The sequence below is a fragment of the Histomonas meleagridis genome, assembly GCF_020186115.1.
Source record: "Histomonas meleagridis strain 2922-C6/04-10x chromosome Unknown contig_4, whole genome shotgun sequence".
In the NCBI taxonomy this organism is placed as follows: Eukaryota; Parabasalia; order Tritrichomonadida; family Dientamoebidae; genus Histomonas; species Histomonas meleagridis.
Genome location: NW_027150883.1, coordinates 560715 through 576782, shown reverse-complemented (window position 1 = coordinate 576782; position 16068 = coordinate 560715). Strand labels below are relative to the sequence as shown.

The window sequence follows — 16068 nt, the reverse complement described above, 5'->3', positions numbered from 1 at the left end:
TTATTTGGTTGAACTATCTCCATATTAATTCATTATTATTTTTTTAATGGACATTAAGTGTGATAGCCTTGTATTTAACAAAACATTAATCTAAATCTTAACAAATCATGATTTTGGATGTCAAATCAAACTTTCACCAAAGCAAAAAATCCATACACAAATGCTTAGGGAAGAAAACTTAAATTATTTTTAGCGTCCTTATGCTAGTATTCTTTATTTACCACCTTTTTTGCCTTTGTTTTCAGCAGCAGCCTTCTTTTCGGCTGCAGCTTTTCTTTCTGCGGCAGCTCTTGCTTCCTCTTCCATGAACGCGTTGATAATTCTTTCTTTGACAACTGATGCGCAATAAACGCCACCATATGGACGGGAAACTGTACGTTTATGTTTTGGAAGTCTAGCGAGTTTCTTTGTTGGTAAGTGCTTGATACCTGGGAGTGGTTTTCCTGTTTCTCCGCAAATCATACCCTTCACTCTCTTTTTAATATAGTGAGCAACAAGTCTATTTCCTGGTGTTCTCACAGGAACGACGCGGTTACGAAGTGTATGGTATGGATTGCTTCTGCGAAGTGTGTATCTGTTGTCACCCATTTCAGGATATATCAGAGGCCGTACAAAACCGTTAATTTCCTTTTGTTGAATCCGTTAATGTAATCAGACAGACACAGTCAAAATTATTTTTGTCATAATTAGTTTCTCACAAATGATATTGCTCATCAAAAAGTTGATTTCTATGATAAAACGATCATAAATTTCAAAGGAAAATTGTCCTTTATTTGAAGAATTCAGTCATAGCTTTGATCAAATAATATGTATCTTTCACACCAGTAGTTTCATATGTTGAATGCATTGCAAGTTGTGGCAAACCGATGTCAACAGTATTTAATGAGACTTTTGTATTAGAAATATTTCCTAATGTTGATCCACCAGGAATATCAGATCTATTAACAAAAGTTTGTGTTGGAACACCAGCAGTTTCACATAAGTCCTTAAAGATTGCTGCTGAAACTCCATCAGTGCAATACTTTTGATTGGCATTATACTTGATCACAATTCCACCGTTAATCACTGGGCGGTTAACAGGGTCACACTTTTCGGGGTAGTTGGGGTGCACCGCGTGACCGTTATCGGCAGAAACCATAAAACCGTCTGCAAGTGAAATGAAGTAGTCTTCCTTTGTGAGGCCAAGAGATTCATGAACTCTCGTAAGAGTGTCATGGAGAAATGTGGATGCTGCTCCTTGTTTGGTTTCACTACCAACTTCTTCATTATCAAAGACACAATAAAATGACATATGTTCTTTTCTTTCACCTGAGATGAATCCTTTCAATGTGGAAAATGCACATTGAAGATTATCAACACGACAACATGAAACAAATTCGTTGGAAGCTCCCCAAATTATACCTTTTTGTCTGTTGTAAACAAATAAATCATGACCAAGAACGCGTGCGCCAGCAACGTCGTTGATTGCTTTCATGAATGTTCCACGAGAAGTAATATCGCCATAAAGAGGGAGCATATCTTTTTGTATGTTATAATTATATCCGCTATTAACTTGGCGATTCATGTGAATAGCAAGACTTGGTATCACAAGCATATCCTTGTCGAAGTTAACGAGTTTTGTAACAATTTTACCTGTCTCTTTGTCTTTGATGATTACTCTTCCTGCAACAGATAATGGACGATCGAACCATTGTGAACAAATAAGTCCTCCATAACCTTCAACATTAAGTTTAATGTATCCGTCGGATACCATTTCTGGGTTTTCCTTGATTTTTAGAGCAGGTGAATCACTATGACTTGCTACTATTCGTACACCTTTCTTATATTCCAAAGGAATAGTGAAAGCTATAAGTGCGGAGTCATTTCTAGTTACGAAATAATTTCCACCTTTTTCAATTTTCCAATGTTCGTTTTCTTTTACTTCGACAAATCCAGCTTTTCTCAGCATTTCCTTCATGTTATCGACCGCATGGAAGCAAGTTGGGCTTGCGTCAATAAAGCTGATAAGTTCTTCAGCGCACGATTTTTCCATTTGATTTGTTTGCCAGTGCCACTTTTCGTATATGCCATGTGAACTGACGCAAGTTGGTCACATCACTTTTCCAAAATTTGCATCACAAATGAAGTAAAAAAATATTTTTAATCTTTAATTGTTTGGGATATTTGGAACAATTCACTTTCCGATTGGTCAACAGGAGGAATATTCTTTATTCTATTCAACAATTCCTCATTTAACGTGAATCTAATTTCCTTTCCCCAATTGACCATAATCTCTTGAATCACAGACGCATACATTCGATGCTTTTGGAAGTTCAGTACCACTTCCTGTACGTCAGGCAATGATTTTTTCGAAGGGTTACCATCCGATATGTAAACCATCGATGTTAACATTGGCCCAATATATGGCACCACAACTTCGTACGGGTATTTCTTCAATTCGTTTCTGTAATTTTCGAATCGCGCTGATGGACTTGTTAGTACATTAAATCGATCGAAGATTTTCTTACTTTCGGGCGAAATGGAATCCCAAAGTTTTGTCAGATGGTTAACAGAAGGACTACACAAAGCGCCGTAAATGATGAAAACCAACTGAAAGTTCAAGAAGTCCCACGAAGCGTCGAGTATCTTCAGCCAAACTTCCAATATCTTCGTTCGCGATGCCAAATCCTTCGCTAAAACGATGGACGCGACAATCCATTGCGATATTTGGTTGAAGTGTTCCATCATTTTGGTGATGTTTGGTGCCAATTTCCATTTATCGAAGCTCGACCACCCGCAGCCGATGAATTCGGACGCAGTGATGCTGCGGAGGAATTGTAACTCGATGTACGTGAAATGCTCAACAATGATGGATGGCTCGGCGCTAAATGGTATTTCGTTGGCTTGGCGATCATATGGAACAGAGTCATCGAAACATGTTCGAATTTCGATTTGCGAATTCGTTGTCTCGGTTTCAATAATTCCACTGGTGCCTAAGATGTTAACAAGAGGAACAATGACACTTCGAATTGAACTGTCCGAAAAATCGTTCGGAAACCATTTGATCCAACAATCGACTAAACGCTTTAGGAACTTATCTCGTGTTTCTTGGTTGGATTGTTCGTATGAGCTAATGATTAAGTTAACGAAATTGTTTAAATCCGATTTTTCTGTGTGAATTAAGACTAAAAGTCCGGGCGGATATAAGATGTCATCATTAGATGGATTAAACAATAACTTGATCAACAAATCTAATGGACCTGCTTGAACTAGTGTTTGTTGCCCTTCTTCTGATATTAAGATTCGTGGATCATTGATATCTGTTAATGGAGGATATTGCTTCTTTACCTCGTTCTTCTCACGTAGTAGTTGGCTATAATGCTTAACCGAGTTTTGTAATTCGACCATGCGCCGAATTTGGTTGCGATAATCAGCGCGAACGCTCTCAAACTCGTTAACGAACTCGGCGGTTGTGTAAAGTCTCATTTCAATGCCAAGTGACTTGGCTCTGTTCTGGGCGTTGGCCAGGTTTTCTCGTAGTGATTTAAGTTTCTGATCAATGTCTGTCGGGAGTGGTTTAATGCTATTACGTAATGAATTGATTTCAGCTTTCAATTTCTTTTTAGATTGTTTAACTTGAACAAGCTTTTGCTCAAGTTGGTTGTTCATGATTTGCAAGGACTTTAGTTCTTCTATTCGTGTGGTGTTGGAACGTTTGTTGGATGATATTGATTTATGTATGGAATCATATCGTTCTTTGGTCTTAACTAAAACGTTGGAAAGAAATTCTTTGCGGTCAGTGAAGTGCTTGTTTAGACGTCGATGTGACCACCAGTCAAAATAGATTTTGGTATTATTGATAATGGTTTTATGCTTCCCGGTGATGTTTTTACTGATACGGGAACACTTGGATGAGGCCGTGGATAATAATGAAGTCTTTCGACGCATTAAGAGTTGATAATCTTTCTTTTGATTTGAAACATCAATTCGCATCTTTTCTATCAAAGGAGTGACAAACCCAAGTTTGCGATCGATGTTACGGATATCTGAAATGTATAATGATTTAGCATTTTCTAATTCTTGTTGAAGTGAATTTGTAAGTTGGGCCTTATCAAGATCTCTTTGATGAAGTACATCTAATTGTTGGCGATTGCGTCGTATAAGATCTACATTTTGTTGCTCAAGTTTCTCAATTTTTCTTTGTAAATTTGTGATTTTTTCTTTGGCTTTTTCTTCTCGTTGTTTAGTAGACTCAAGTTGTCGCTCTAAAACGGAGGCATCAGTAGATAAAACTTGATGTGGATCATCATTCAAGATTGTAGGATAACGACCATATATGGCAAGAATTCTTCTTTCGAGCTTTCGTTTTTTCTCAATAAACTCGCTCCTGCGGTTAGCTATGTTTTGAATTTCGGTAATATCTGGTATCAGTTTTCGTAAATCTAATCTTGCATCATTAAGCTTTTGATCACATTCATCGGACTGTGGCTTTAAAACTTGAATTTCTTTCTTAATTTCTTCAATCATTGTAATTATTTCATCGGGCGACTTGAGTACCAAATCCCTCGATTGCATTTTGTTTGTTTTTTTTTAGATGTTTATTTTTCTCAAATTCAATGCAATTCAAAATTCAACAAATTTGATCGTTTTTTCCTCCTGTGATTTTTCTTTCGTTTTGCTGCTTCTGGGCTATTTTAATAAAAATTTCTCTCTGTTTTTTGAATCTATTATTTTTTTGAATATTTAAGTGTCGATTTCACTAATCAGATTAAATATTATCAATAATAAGTTATCATCATGATATTAATTATCCCAATAATACAATTAACATACTTTCATGATAAAAAATTGTATGAAACTTTTTATTTAAAAGACATGCATAAAACAATATAATTACCCGACTAGCGTTTTTCTGTACATATATATGCTTATAAACCTAGATCTCTTAATTCATTTGCTCTTGTGAAGAAAGCATTTGCCATAGATTTATGATAACTTGATAAACAAAAATTGCGATTACTCCAATATTGCATCAACTCACCAGCAGATAGGACATAATATTTTTTGGCAATATCTTCTGCTTCTGCTGAATACATGATTTTCTCTGGCTTAGATGGGAGTCCTCCCATTTATAAAAATGAAATCCTAAAATTTTCCATGGAAAATTTTAATTAAATGGCAAATTCTGCAAATTTTGAATTGCTGTAAAATTATCAATATGCAAATATTTTGTCATTGGTCACAATTTCAGTTTGATTTTGAACAAATATTACAAAAATTGTATTTGTAGGCATATGCCTGAATTATTTAAAAACGATTTATCTTTTAAAGTATTTTCTTCAAAATGCTAAGCGTATTAAAAACATTTTAGTATCTGCTAGCAGAATATATATTCAGAAAATAAAGAACTTATTGAATATTTTCTTAATCAAAGAGGGATTAATATTAATGCTATAGATGTATGTTTATTTATCGAGTTTAATATTCCTTAATAAAATTTAAAAATTATATATATATCAATTAAAACAGTATTACAATTGAAGAAAATTATCTGGAAATAATTGAAATACTTCTTCAACAAAAAGTTATTACCGTTAAAGATATTTATATGTTTTATTTTGTTTTTGTTTTGATCATTTCTTGTGTAAAAATAATATTTGGAAACAGTTTAAATTTTTTGAAACATCATTGATGAAAGCATCTGAAAATGAAAATTCAGAAATAATAAAAATTGTTGAAAAGACTTGACATTAATGCTAAAAATGTTGATTTGTTTTGTTTAAATTTTATTTAAATGAATTGAAATTTTAAAATCATTTCTGGAAACTTATTATGTTATTTCAAACAGCACTTATCAAAGCATCTAGTCGAATATTAAAATAGTTGTTCTTTCAAATAAAATACAACATTTTTGTCAAATAGACTTTCCGCAAAATTTTTTTTCTCATCAAACAGTTAAAAAGTTTCCAGAAGGTCATTCAATTTCATTTTTTCAATAGGATGGGGTAAAAAATATCCCTTTTATCCAATGGAAGTAAAATTATTTTTTCGAGTGAAAATATAAAAAAAAAATGCTTATAATTCGAAACTCCAAATAATAATTTAGATTTAAAATATAATAAAAATTGTTTTAATATTTATTAAGAAATTATCAAGATATTTAGAATTAATATTTTGAAATGTTTATATGGATTTTCAATATGTCAGCTTTTTCAAAAATGATTTTTGAATTGATTTATCGGTTATGAACGTTTTTTTACTCAGAATGCAAAATGACCCAATTGAAGCCTTAAATGACAGACTTGAAATTGATATTATTGACGGAATCAATTTTTGTGAACAGTACCTTAAAGGCCCAGAACATGAATCAGAAGAATTTTCAAATTATTTATCCAACATAAAAAAATCATTTCAAAAACTAGTATGTCAACGAGAATGGTCAACTCCAGTATTATGTGTTCAATGCAAAACATGTGGTTTATGCAAAAATTCCATTATATGTTTATCATGTTATTTAAAAGGAAATCATGAAGGGCATGATGTTCGTTTGCAAATTTCATCACGAGGCAATTGTGATTGTGGTGATCGTATTGCCTGGAAAGAATCTGGATTTTGTTGCGAGCATAAATGTTCAAGTGCAGATCCATGTGATCAATTAGATTCAGCAGTCGTCAAAAAATACATATCAGTTATTTCCGTTGTACTTCGTAGGCTTCCTTATTATATTAGCATTAGTCCTAAGACATTTCAATACATAATTTTATGGCTTAAACAAATTGCATATACCGGTGATCCATTTATTCGATGTATATCAATTTCTATATTTAATACACTTGATATTAATGATTTACTTACACGGTTATATTCATCTGATACAATTCTCATCCAACAATTTTTTTCATTTTTACGAGTATTAGTTAAAGACGACACATTCCGACACAATTTTATCCAAAATTTTTGTCCCAAACTTCCATTATATATTTGGTCCAAATTAACAGCATCACGAAACTCAGATAATAATCGAAAAGAACCACCACTGTTCGCATTATATTCTATAACAAGTTATGCTTTAAACTTATTTTCGAGTTCATTTGAAGATGAAAAACAAATCTCATCATTTAATTGGGTACAAGTTTCAATTGACATCTTAAAATTACTTAATAAATTCTTAGGGAACAATCTTAACCAAACGTTTTGTGAGAAGATCAATTTATTATCTATCATTAATATGATATGTTTTATGGTCAAATCTGGATTTCACTTTAAGCACAACGATGAAATGTTTGTTGAGGAATTCTCCAAATTTTTATCAATCACTTTTTTTATGAAACCAATTATTCGGGAATTTCATGAAAAAGTAAATGGGAAAGATGGGATGATATCTACGTTACATAACTATCAATTTGGTTTAAATCATATTATATATCAAATATCTGATAATTATTATAATGAATATCCATTCATTGAGTTGATTCAATGTTTAGATAAAATAAAATCGGTTATTGATCCAAACTATAATGGTAAAAATGACCTATATTATCGAAGTGTCCTAGAAAGTAACGTTGAGGTTTTGCTTATATATTCACTCGAACTTTTAACGTTCAAATGTATAAAGTCAAAAATTCAGAACTTTACAGAAATTTGTAAAGTTTACAACAACGAAGAAAATCTTGATACATTTTATCAAAAATTAGCATTTATTCCATTAAGGTTAATGATTTCTACAAATTTAGTTTGTTATGATTTATTTATCCGAAATTCAGATGATTATATCATTGCATTAAAATCCCAAAAATTTAAATGTAATTTAAAATATAGTTATATTCCATCGTTTCAAATCATTCAAACCTTATTACGGAGCACATTAAACAAGTTAGAGTTTATTAAAATGATAGCTTCAATTCATGGCTTATTTGAAGACAATGAAGAAATTAATGAAAAGTTTGATTCGATAATATTTTGTTTTTTATTATTTATTTTATGTTTAATCACCACTAAAGAAACCAAAAAGTTTAATATTGCATTAATGATAGCATTAAATGAATTACAAATTAATAGTTGTACTCCATCAGATTTATTAAAGAATATGTGGGGCAACTTAATGAAGAATCAATTTTTCCTTAAAGAATTAAAGAAACATATCGAAATGATCGAAACGCGTAATGGTATCCAATTACGGACATCTAAGAACATTGAATGGCATCCATTGTTATATTACTTAAAGCCAATTGAGATACAAAAGTCAATGAATTCTTTCATTGATAAGAATCAGAATGTTTTAATTAAGTTTCCAGAGATATTAAGTGAATTTAAATCGATTTTATTTTCGCCGATTTTATTTACAATTGAATTTTTAATATTATCACAAAACAACTTAAACAAAAACAAAAATAATTTACAATTTGTTTTATATTTATTAATTGAATCATCGAAATTAACAAATATTAATGAAATTAATAATGAAATCATTGAAGCGAATAATTTTAATGAACTTTATACAAAACTTTTATATAAATCATTTAATGATTTCATATATACAAATATTAAATATCAAAACGCAACAGAAATTAATATAATTACATTGTTATTAAATTTAGGCGAATTAGGACAAAAAGTTATAAAAGAAATGAAAATAAATATAATAACAAATAATAATAACAATAACAATAAAAATATGAATTTAATTGAAGAACAAAAAAATAAAATTCGTAACTTAAAAGATAATATAATTCGAACATTTTCACAAGATCAAGAAATGTTTTCACAACAATTCAATGATGAAAACATTAACAATGAATTCGAATGTAGTATCTGTCATATAGAAAGTGATGATTCAACCAATGATTATTTCATATATCCATTATTTGTCTTTAACAATCCATTATTATCATATTGTAAATGGAAATTTCGAAATCCTTCATCACGAAAGACACCAAAATTAAACACATTTAAATCTTTACATATTTGTAAGCATCCGATACATTATTCATGTATTGATAATATTAAATGTTATGAATGCCCGAATGATCGATGTCCACGTAATAATGGATTACCTATTATCCAAAATGGACTCAAGAAAATTACAAATGAAAATTTGATAAATGGAATTAATCAATTCTTTAATAACATTTGGGGAAAAAATAATATAAATGGAATTATTGAAACACTTTCATCAGAAATCGAATTATTAGAAATTCGTTTTAGATCTAAACCCGAATGTTTAAATAATGAATTAATATATATTAAGTTACGACAATTCTTTTTATGTATATGGCATGTGAAATCGAAAGAAACAGAGTATATATTAGACGATGATAATGAAGAAGATAATGAAATGGAACCTTTACAATTGTTTTTATTTATGTATTTTGCTATGAGTAATATAACACATTTTAATTATATCGATTTAGCTAAAACGATTTCATCCACTTTAAAACATACTGAAAGTTTAATATTCCTTTCCAATGTGATAATATTTGTGAAAATTTGTTTATGTGAGAATTTCGATTGTAATATAAATTGGAAAAAAGTTTTAAAGTTTAAAAACGTCTTAAAATTCTTCGGTATAAAACCTTATGATAAATTACCGAAAGAATTACCGAAATTTAATTTGATTCATTTGCCCGATAATTTTTTGGATTTGTTTAAACAATCTGAAGTTTTAAACATTTCGCAACATTTCGATAAAAGATTCGGCGTTTGTCTTTTGACTGGTTCGATTGTGAGTTTCGATGAGAATGAAAAATATATTCATGTGTACGATTATTTAAAGAACTTCTTTAACGATTCGTTTTCGGTGTTTTTGGTGTTGTCGGGTAAAACGGCATCTTCAATTAGTTTGGGTATAAATGAGTTTAACTCTTTGATTAAGTTGAAGGGAATTTATTTGGATCAGTTCGGTTATCAGGATCCTGGCCTAAGGAATAGAATGATACTGGAGCTGAACAGAGAGAATTTGGAAGAATTAATCGATTCGTTGTTGTCGAATGAATGGACAAATCATTTTAAATTCACTAATCGATAATATTTTCTTATTAAATAAATATAAAATGTTATCCGAATTTTGGAAATTATTGTTATTATTCATGGAAATGAATTTGATATCATAAGTTGTGACTAATGATTATATTGGTACCGGAACTAATCAAAGAATGAATTCAAAGAATAAACAAAAAAAGAAAAGAAGAAGAAATATTTGATTAAAGTTCCAGAAAAATTATTAATGTTTTAACACAAGAATTTGATTATATTTTAATGAATATGAATGAAGAAAATTTAGTAGATTAAAGTGTTCCATTAATAAAAACACAAAACATTATGAGAAAAAAAAATCAATGCTAAATAAATCTTGTTTTCTTTATTTCACATAGTTAAATGAGAAAATTAAGTGGCACCTTTGAAACGAAGTAATTTTTCAATTTGTTTTATGCATAAAATCAAAACTTCATTATATAAAGTTAATTAACATTTTGCATTAATTTTAATGTTATTTTGATCAAGCTAGCAAGAGACATCTATAAATATTATGTAAAATCATAAGAAAGCTTTCCCGGGGCTCCGAAGCTGTCTTCTTTGCATGTAGGGTTGGTAATCGATAAAAATCGATAAATAACCGTAATATCGTTCGATATTCGATTAATCGGCTTTCTAATAATCGATTAAATTCGATATACGGTTTTTTCGATTTAACATCAATAAAAACCGTTTATTTATCGATATCAATCAATTTCACGATAAATAAACGGTTTTGGTCGATTAAAAATCATTCAAAAATTTCGTGATATAAAGAATATAAATATCATTCCTATTGACTTAGTCTTATAACATGAAAACTAGGGGGGTCGGATCAATTACACAACCGCAGACCAAACCTCCAAATCCTCTCAATCGATTTTTAACAGGTAAATTCCGAACGATATAAAACGATCCCACTTTTTAAAAGAAATTATTATTCTATCAATTTGATTTTCAATAAAAATATAAATGACACCTATTTTGAATGAAAATAGAAAATGAAATACGGTTTGGCAGAACACAGTCCGATTAAAAAACATTAAAAAAGTGGTGAGTGTCACAATAACTTATTGAATACTTTATGAATATGTAAACTATTCATTGATTTTACACGAATCACAGTGAGTGATATGGGTTTTTGATATTTTTATTAAAAAATATTTAATAAACATTAATGTTCTGTGACTTTAGAAATCATGTTTTACATAAATAAGATATTAAGGCTTTTATTTATTTTCGATAACTTTGAATATTTTATATATTCCAAAGCAATGCATTTATTATTAAATTTTATTTTTTAATATGTTTCGTTTCATTCGGATTATACAGATGAGATAGTTTATTCTATGGTATTTACATTATGTATCATGATGGTGAATATAGATTGTATTTATAATAGTTCACATAATGTAAGAGGAAATTTTGATCAATAAAAAAATTTATCAATATTTCGAATCATAATTCTAATATTAGAAGTCGGATGCTCTATAAAGTACTAATAATTTGTCATTTTTTAATCTCATAGAATTGTTATAATTAATAATTCTTCATTATGTAATAATATATATAGTAAAAATGTTTCTCATGAATATTTACTGTGTTATATCTTTTGTAATTTATATGAAATTAATGAAACAGCACCTCATTGTGCAATATAACAAGGTCATTATGCAGTTGCAAAAGTACAAAAAGAAATGGGTGGTATAAATGCTAATGATATTTATTTATTCTATTAAAAAAACACTTAAGTAATTTTTTCTTAAATATTATAAACAGCACTATAAGTATCTTCAAGTGGTCATGGATAAATCGTTAAATCACTTATGGAACAAAAATAATATGATATTAATACTAAAGATATATATTTTATTTTGTATTCATTTTAATCATTTGGTATTTTCAAATTATATTCGGAAATATGAATATTTCATATAAACATTTGGAATTACAGGGGGGTGAAAAAGTACCCGACCCACCCCTGTAATTCTTTATTAAGAATGAATTAAAACATAAAATGGTATTTATATATAAGTATAAACTCTTGTGTATTTAAGTATATAAAAATTTTTAGAAAATATAAATTCAGTAGAAAGTTATATACGTTTAAATTTTCGAACGTTTAAAATAATTGGTATTATGTCTATTGAGCAAAGGTATGTCATTCATTTTTTAATGCTACAAGGCCAAGGTTGCAGGAAAATCAAAAAGCAATTAGATGAAACGTATAAGGAGGAAGCATACTCTGAAACCCAAATAAAATATTGGATTAAAAGCTGGAAAGAGGGTAGAACCACAGGCGAAGATCTCCCAAGGAGTGGAAGGCCAAAAATCGATATTAAAAAATTAATTTTAAATTTTCTCAATGATGAACCTTATGCATCAACCAAAATAATGGCAAAAGCTTTCCACGTTGATAAATTTGTTGTTAAGAGAAACTTATTAGAAATGAATTATAATAAATATTCAAAAAAATGGATTCCTCATTTACTTACAGATGAACAAAAATTAAAAAGGGTTAAAGAATCAGAAGAACTTTTATAGATACTTAAGGCAGATGAACCAAACAATTTTGCCAATATTATTACTGGTAGTGAAAGTTGGTTTAATATGCATTATTATCATTCCTTTCAATGGGCACCAAATCCAGATTCTGTTACACCAAGGTTGAGACAAAGTATCAATACAAAAAAACGGATGGTTACAATATTCTTTACTGGTGTTGGCCTTGTAACAGTTAATATTTTAGATCCAGGTTCAAAATTTAATTCAACACATTTTTGTGGATGCGTTTTATCCAGCATCGTCAAAAATGGACGAATTGGTACTAGAATAAAAAAGTTAAGGGCATGTTTATTCATATGGACAACTGTCGCATTCATAATTCAAAAGTGACCACTGATTTTTAAAAAAAAAGCGGATCAATAAGAGCATCCCATCGGCCATATTCCCCCGATATTTTACCAAGTTACTTCTGGTCTTTCGGATACTCGAAAAACAAGTTTGCAGGTAAATCATTTCAAATGAAAATGAGTTAAAAAGTGCCATTAAATAAACATGGGACAATCTTACTTTCGAAGACCTTCAAAATGTGTTCCATGAATGGATTAATTGATTGGAAGATGTTATTAGAAACAATGGTGAATACATTAATTAAAATCATCAACTAAATTAATTAATATTAAGATTTGAGCATTTTTGAGGGGTGGGTTGGGTACTTTTTCACCCTTCTGTACTTATAAACATGTAAAACAGTGCATATGATAGCATCAAAAAATATAAATACAGATATAATTCGAATGATATATTATTTAAATCCAAATTCATCGAAATGATAAAATAATGATATCCAAATTCATCGAAATGATAAAATAATAATGATATCCAATTATCGAAATAGACTTTTTATAAATCCGCTCTGTTTAAATACAATATTATTATTTCATGATATTTGGACTATTAGAATATCGAAAATACGAATTTGATGGATCGAAGAATATTTTTATATCATATTTCATTACAACAGAAAAAAAATATCAGAAATAATGAATATTTATATATATAATCCGAATTTAATGCTATCATATAAATTTCGGTCATAATCATATCTAAATCATTCTGATAAACTTTAGGTATATATATGATGTAATATAGTTTTACTCAAATTTCAACTTTGATCAATGAATAGTTTACACATTCATAAAGTATTCAATAAGTTATTGTGACACTCACCACTTTTTTAATGTTTTTCAATCGGACTGTGTTCTGCCAAACCGTATTTCATTTTCTATTTTCATTCAAAATAGGTGTCATTTATATTTTTATTGAAAATCAAATTGATATAATGATAATTTCTTTTGAAAAGTGGGATCGTTTTATATCGTTCGAAATATACCCTTTAAAAATCGATTGAGAGGATCCTATACCTCCTCGATAAATAACGTCACTTTTCAAAATCGATTTTTTCGATAAAAAAGTGGCTTTTTTCGAGTTTATCGATTTTATCGAGATTCAAACCGTTATTAATCGATTTTTATCGATAAAAAAAGTGACTCGTATCGAAAATTAATCGATTAATCGTGGGCCAACCCTATTTGCATGAATTTTCACCTGAGATAAAACCTTTAAATTAAATTTTGTTGTTTATTAATGTTCTTGTATTTTCATGAGATTGTTCATTTCGTATAAACGTTTTTGAATGAATGGAAATTGAAGAATATCATTTATTGTTGGTCTATGTTTAGGATTTATTGAAAGCATTCGCGAAACAAGTTTCCTAAGATTTTCACTATAAAATGATGGAATAGGTTCATATTTTCCATTGGTTATTAACTTACGTAATACCACTATATTATTCCCATCAAATGGTCTTTTTAATGAGCATAATTCATAAAGTATACATCCTAATGACCAAATATCTGTTTTTAAATCATATGACATAAAATTAATGATTTCTGGTGACATATATAATGGTGTACCTACAATACTATAACATTTTTCATTAATAGTTTCAAGAATTCGAATACCATCAAAACCTGCCAATTTTACATTATTACAATGATCGAGAAGAATATTTGATGGTTTTAAATTGCGATGAATAATTTTATTATCATGAAAAAATTTCACTGCAAAACAGATTTGAATAAAATAATTTAAAACATCAACTTCTTCTATCTTTTTATTATTCTCTCGTTGGCGTCTTATAAGTTCTGATAAATCACCTGGTACGAATTCCATTAGAACATAAATTTTTTCATTATCTTCGAAATAATTGTATATTTGAATGATATTTCGATGTGAGATTTTAGAAATAGTACCATAAATTTTTTTTGTGATTTGTATTTCATCGGGATGGATAGATATACGTGTTTTTAAGAAATATTGAATGGACGAGGATTTAGATTCAACAAGATAACATTTTTCTGAAAAATAACAAAATGAATCAAGTTTTTTGATTTTTCTGTAATTATTTTGAAATGAATTGATGGATTTTTCTTCAAATTGATCATTTGCATTACATGGAATGAAATTATCGATGTAAATGAATTCTTGAATGAATGGTTCTAATAGAATTTGTTTGATTGTTGGTCTGCGTTGCGGATTTATTTGAAGCATTCGCGTAACAAGTTCCCGAAGATTTTTATTATAAAATGATGGAATAGGTTCATATTTTCCATTGGTTATTAACTTACGTAATACCACTATATTATTCCCATCAAATGGTCTTTTTAATGAGCATAATTCATAAAGTATACATCCTAATGACCAAATATCTGTTTTTAAATCATATGACATAAAATTAATGATTTCTGGTGAGACATATAATGGCGTACCTACACAACTTTGGCATTTTTGATGGATAGTTTCAAGAACTCTAACATTATCAAAATCACATATTTTAATATGATCATTCTTATCAAGTAAAATGTTTTCTGGTTTTAAATCTCGATGAATGATTTTATTTTCATGAAGAAATTGAATCCCTGTTAATATTTGATGAAAATAATGAATAACTTGCGATTCTGGTATGAATTTCTTAAATAAATGAATTCGTTCTGATAAATTACCGCCTTCTAAGTATTCCATAACAACACAAATGTTTTTTGCTGTTTCAAAAATTTCATGGATTTTAACAATGTTTGGATGTTCTATTCTTCCAAAAGTTTCATAATGTTTCTTAATTGTTTCTCGTTCTTCTGAAAATTCAAATGGTATTGGTATTTTTTTAAGTGCATATTTTTCCTTTGTGATAACTTCTTCTACTAGGTTGACTTTCCCATATGATCCACATCCAAGAAATCGTATTTTATTATATTTTTCCATAATTTAAAAAAAAAAAAAATGAGTTGACTTTGGTATCAAACTTTTTGTAAATGGGCAAAAATATTTTGAAAAGTTTACATATTCAAAAAATTGTTTACATTTTGAAAAATGCCCACCTGTTTTTGAATATAAATACAATCTAATTAGATTGGCTGAAGCCTATTTTTATTGTTTTTTTCGTAAATCAGAAATTGTTTTGCATGCATACATGGCATAAATGTGACTCGAAAATTGTTACAGTTTATTTTGGATGAA

The 16068-nt window shown here is 29.1% G+C and overlaps 3 protein-coding genes across 3 annotated transcripts; all 3 read right to left on the bottom strand.

Moving 5' to 3' along the window:
* Positions 1–213: 213 nt before the first annotated feature.
* On the bottom strand, positions 214–588 carry GO595_005940 (ribosomal protein L34e; the record flags this gene model as incomplete). Its single annotated transcript, XM_067919237.1, has 1 exon — positions 214–588. The coding sequence occupies one exon, from the start codon at positions 586–588 to the stop codon at positions 214–216; it is 375 nt and encodes a 124-aa protein (XP_067773976.1).
* Positions 589–769: 181 nt separating this feature from the next.
* On the bottom strand, positions 770–2032 carry GO595_005939 (M18 family aminopeptidase; the record flags this gene model as incomplete). Its single annotated transcript, XM_067919236.1, has 1 exon — positions 770–2032. One exon carries the CDS (start codon positions 2030–2032, stop codon positions 770–772), a length of 1263 nt encoding a protein of 420 aa, XP_067773975.1.
* A 107-nt stretch (positions 2033–2139) lies between these two features.
* Positions 2140–4554, bottom strand: GO595_005938 (RasGEF domain containing protein; the record flags this gene model as incomplete). The annotated part of the gene is made up of 1 exon (XM_067919235.1): positions 2140–4554. The coding sequence occupies one exon, from the start codon at positions 4552–4554 to the stop codon at positions 2140–2142; it is 2415 nt and encodes an 804-aa protein (XP_067773974.1).
* Between the last annotated feature and the right edge of the window lie 11514 nt (positions 4555–16068).